Source organism: Mandrillus leucophaeus, unplaced genomic scaffold (genome assembly GCF_000951045.1).
Source record: "Mandrillus leucophaeus isolate KB7577 unplaced genomic scaffold, Mleu.le_1.0 Scaffold78, whole genome shotgun sequence".
NCBI classification, from domain to species: domain Eukaryota; kingdom Metazoa; phylum Chordata; class Mammalia; order Primates; family Cercopithecidae; genus Mandrillus; species Mandrillus leucophaeus.
The window spans coordinates 456,036-461,089 of NW_012108474.1; the positions used below are offsets into that span (position 1 = coordinate 456,036).

The 5,054-nt window shown below is 46.0% G+C and overlaps 2 protein-coding genes across 2 annotated transcripts in view; both read left to right on the forward strand.

Moving 5' to 3' along the window:
- The window catches only part of LOC105529767, an 88,833-nt gene that overhangs the window by 21,100 nt on the left and 62,679 nt on the right, over positions 1-5,054 (forward strand). Inside the window, exon 4 of the mRNA XM_011967007.1 lies at positions 4-154. Within this exon, the coding sequence (XP_011822397.1) occupies positions 4-154 (151 nt within the window). The remainder of the gene's footprint in view (positions 1-3; positions 155-5,054) is intronic.
- LOC105529690 (rab11 family-interacting protein 3) overlaps positions 7-5,054 on the forward strand; it is a 116,073-nt gene continuing 111,025 nt past the window's right edge. The window contains exon 1 of the mRNA XM_011966886.1: positions 7-154. The gene's annotated coding sequence lies outside the window, so the exon portion shown is untranslated. The remainder of the gene's footprint in view (positions 155-5,054) is intronic.

The following is a 5,054-nucleotide window of genomic DNA, read 5'->3' on the forward strand; positions in this document are numbered from 1 at the left end:
CAGCCAGACCCACCCCCTTCCGAGCGAGCCCGCGGGGAGTCAGGAGGACGGCCCCCGCCTCCGAGCCGTGTTCGATGCCCTGGACGGGGATGGGGACGGTTTCGTCCGCATCGAGGACTTCGTCCAGTTTGCCACGGTCTACGGGGCAGAGCAGGTACGGAGCGGCCCGGGCCGGGGCGTGGGAACCGGGCAGGTGCGCGTCTGGCCTGCGGGGTTGATGTGGGACCGGTCGACGCGGCCCCTGGAGTCGGGAAAGGCATTGTCAAGACCTGCGAGTCCTGCTTTTGCTGCTTATTCACCACTTCGGCCCTGGTTTTCTGGTTGAATTTCACTGGAGTTCCCTTCTTAAAAGGAGGTTCTATTCTGGGGAGTCAGTTTCTTCCCATCCCCCCATCGCCCCGTCAGCTGGATCTTACAGAGGTCAGCTCCCGGCCTGGGGACACCCCCCCAGGGTGCCTGATTGACGTGCCCCTGAATGAAAAAGTTCCCCGCGATTCCCTCACCCGAGGGCCCAGATACTGCTTGGCTGAATTTACCCAAGTTCGAGCCGCAGAGGCCAGGCTGCCCAGACACCTTGAGATCCTACTGATAGATACCTATTTTCAGCACAATTACTTTACTGTGCGTGGTTGACATCTTTTCTACTTAGATTTCATCTTTTATTGTTTGGGAGACAGTCGATGTTTGTAGAAGGTCCTGGAATTAAGAATTTTTACTTTGGTGCCTTTGGGGAGGAAGGGAATGAGCCTCTGAGCTTGTTGTCAAATACAGAAGTCTAGCAGAACTCCATTAGGGCCACCTCCACTCTAACAGGAGAGGTGAAATGCGTGGACAGGCACTGCGCACAATACAGTGTGGCAGGGGTCCAGGCGGTCCTCAGGGCGCCTGCTCCTGGGGGGAAGGTGGGCCGGAAGATGCAGTCATTCCTATCTACCTCAGCACTTAATAAGTTTAAGTGGAGATAACAGCAGGGCCGTGTGTGTTCTGCCAATAACCCGGTGGACATCAAATAATACCAGCGCTCACTTTTAAATAGTTTACTTTGTAGGAAATCCCTAAGGTGCATCTGTCAATTTTTTGTATTTTGTTGACTTCTCACACATGCAGGCATCTGGTAAGTGGGTGTTCAAGTACATATGCATGTTTAAGCCAAGAGGTCTGTAAGAAAAGAGGTAAAATTGGCACACTGCTATTTAGGGTGTCAGTCATAACATTAAGAACCTTGATGGCCAGGCGCGGTGGCTCACGCCTGTAATCCCAGCACTTTGGGAGGCTGAGGCGGGCGGATCACGAGGTCAGGAGATCGAGACCATCCTGGCTAACATGGTGAAACCCCGTCTCTACTAAAAAATACAAAAAAATTAGCCGGTGTGGTGGTAGGCACCTGTAGTCCCTGCTATTTGGGAGGCTGAGGCAGGAGAATGGCGTGAGCCCAGGAGGCGGAGCTTGCAGTGAGCTGAGATTGTGCCACTGCCCTCCAGCCGGGGCGAGAGCGAGACTTCCATCTCAAAAAAAAAAACAAAAAAAAGAAAAAACAGGGGCCTGATAAATCAGGGTTCCTTACTGAGTTCACACTAAGAAGGTGTACACACAGGTGCCTGTGGGGCAGCCTGCACTGCTCACGTGCTTAGCTCCAGTTGGGATATTGTCAGGATAGTTTTCCACCTACTCTAATGAGCAGTAAAATATGTGACTGATACTTTCCGGTATCGTCAGTGTGGATGGTGGTTGCTGGTCTAGGTGTTTTGCTGTGTTTCCTTCTTGCCTCTGACCTGGAAAGCACCTTGAGCTCCCTTGGTTGCTGTTGGCTAGTGCACTGTGTCTTCTCCCAAACATACTCTTGCTTTAGTACAGCAAAGAAGACAGGAGAGTACCACCTTTGCTCCTTGTTACCATAACCCAACTTTGATAGAGAGCTTCTGTGAGGCTCAGGTATGTTTCTACTGGATTATACCACAGTTCTCTGAGATGGTAGGCAAGCATGATTCATCCCCACTTTGCAGGTAAGAAACCAGAAACTCAGAAAGATTAATATAGCTCTCCCAAGGCCTCACAGGGGTAGAACTAGATCTTTTGGCTCTTAGACCTTAGATGCCTCTTCTTAGATGTGGTGGCTCACAATATCCCTATTGCGATAATAACTTTTTGACTTTCATACAATTATTTTTATTTGAGAAACAGCTTTTATCATAACCTCCCTTAATGATCACAATGGGAAAAACTTCGGGTTGCTATTTGGGGCTGAGCTTTCTTGTCATCACAAAGTAGAAGTGAGACAAAATTCTTCACTCTGACAGCTCTTGGTGGAATTCGAAGGTTGGGGGCAAGGACTGGATGACTTGGGGTTTGATGAGGATGGGAAAGTGGAAGGGATCTCCTGTGGTATTACTCCTTCTGTCTGTTCTTCTGGACGGCTTAGGAAGAAGCAATGTTGGGTGTGATCTGAGTGCCTGGACTTGGACCAGGTTCCTGGGATGGAGGAGAGCTCTTGATTTCTTCAAGCTAAGTTACTGTTCGGCAGCAGATAATTTACAGGGTAAAGAAAGGTTGATTTTCATGTTATGTAACCGTGTAGCCATTCCTCAGTTTCAGCAGTCTTGGTTCATCTGTAAACTACCCACTTACTACCCCCAGATGATTTTTGAAGTGGGTTCCTGACATTATATCATTTCTTCCATAAATGCTTCAGTATGTATTTCCAAAATATATCGATTCTTTTGAAAACATTAATGATTTTTTTTAAAAAACCCTAGGGAACAGTTCAGATAAACTGGATAACAGCAATAAAGATTGTAAGTTTTTGTACTTTCTACCTTGAGATTTCAAAATATTGAGCACATGAGAGACTCTTAGTCCAGTCACATTACTCTCCTCGATGATAACAACTGGATTATCTTATTTTATTTTATTTTATTTTTTGAGGTGGAGTCTTGCTCGCTCTGTTGCCCAGGCTGGAGTGCAATGGTTTGATCTCAGCTCACTGCAACCTCTGCCTCCTAGGTTCAAGCGATTCTCCTGCTTCATTCAACTTCCTGTGTAGCTGGGATTACAGGCGCCTGACACCACACCTGGCTATTTTTTGTATTTTAGTAGAGAAGGGGTTTCTTCATGTTGGCCAGGCTGGTCTTGAACTCTTGACCTTAGGTGATCCACCCGCCACTTTGTAATCCCAAAGTGCTGGGATTACAGGCGTGAGCCACCGCGTCCGGCCAAGTATCTTAATTTTTATCAAATTTTCAGAGGTATCATATTCAATGTCTTCTGTGTAATCTGTTTATGAAGGTAGCATTTTAAATTATTTAAATGGATTATCTGAATTTTTAATAGAAGCAGCTCCTGTTTATAATACAGGTGGCTTTTGTGTCCCTCTTTCTTTAGCAATGTCATGGTTTGTTTGGATCTAATTACATCATCTGGTGATGGATCAGGTGTGGTGTAATGTAACACAGTGTTATGTTAGCAGGAATCAGCAGATGAAAGGAGCAAGTGGAGCTTTCTGGTTATATTTTCTTGAAACAGGAATTTATAGTCAGATGCATCCAGGAATTAGGTATGAAGTTGGAATAGGTGATGTTTTAGGCTTCAACCATCTCTGGAGATTGACATGACCCTTTCATGCTGCGAGGACTGATGCTTTTGTATTTACTACCACCCATCATGAAGCAGAGATTGTACAATAAATTCTAGGAGTGTTGTGAGAAAGGATTACTTTAATTTTGTTTTGTTTTTAAAGATTATGACTTTACATGTTATTTTTACAGTCACTTAAGCATTTGTATTTTAATAGCCACTGATTCTTTCCAGAGAATGTCCTTCAGTAACCTTGGTAGGCATTGTCTGTCTTCAGTACTTGCAGAAATAGGCTGCTGAAGGAAGTGTGGATGCTCAGATCTCCCTAAGTTTTTTTATTCCGGCACCGCCGCTGGTGGCAGTAGGAAGTTCCTAGGGACATTTGACTGCACCTTTTTGTTTGTTTGTTTTGAGACAGGATCTCACTCTGTCACCCAGTCTGGAGTGCAGTGGCAAGATCTCAGCTCACTGCAACCTCCACCTCCTGGGCTCAAGCAGTCCTCCCATCTTAGCCTCCTGAGTAGCTGGGACTATAGGCAGGCATGACCATGCTCTGCTAATTTAAAAAAATTGGCTGGGCGCGGTGGCTTACGCCTGTAATCCCAGCACTTTGGGAGATTGAGGCGGGTGGATCACGCGGTCAGGAGATCAAGACCATCCTGGCTAACATGGTGAAACCCCGTCTCTACTAAAAATACAAAAATTAAAAAAAATTATTTTTGTAGAGATGATGTATAGTATAGTGATATTGCCCAGGCATATTATTGAACTCCTAGGCTCTAGCGACCCTCCTCAGGCCTCAGCTTCCCAAGGTGCTGGGATTGCAGGCATGAGCCATAGCGCCTTGCCTGGCATCACCTTTTATTTGCTCTGTATCATTTCCAGTCTGTTAGCCTTGAATTTGAGTGAAGGTGCGTGTGAATGAGAGTGAGCGTGTGTGTGTGTGAGCAGTTATGTATGTGATGTGTGTAATATGTGTGTGTGTAATATGTGTGTGGTGAGATGTGTGGGAGCATGTGTCTGCAGGAGAGGGATGTGTATGTGGGAGTGGGATATCTGTGTGGACGTGGCTTGTCATGTATGTGTGTGAGCATGTGAGTGTATGTGTTCTGGGTCTACATGTTGACTGAATTGCTAAAAGGCAAATGAAGCTTGGGTTATATAAAGCAGAAAATGACCAATAATCCCACTATCCTAAGAAAAATAACATTACCATTATTTTAGTATATTTCTTTTCAGACTTTTTTTTTTTAAAAATAGAGTCTCGCTCTCTCCCCCAGGCTGGAGTGCAGTGGCACAATCTCAGCTCACTGCAGCCTCCACCACCTGGGTTCAAGTGATTGTCCTACCTGAGCCTCCTGAGTAGCTTGGACTACAGGCGTGCAACACCTGACTAATTTTTATATTTTTAGTAGAGACGAGGTTTCACCATGTTGACCAGGCTGGTCTCGAACCCCTGACCTCAAGTGATCCACCTGCCTCGG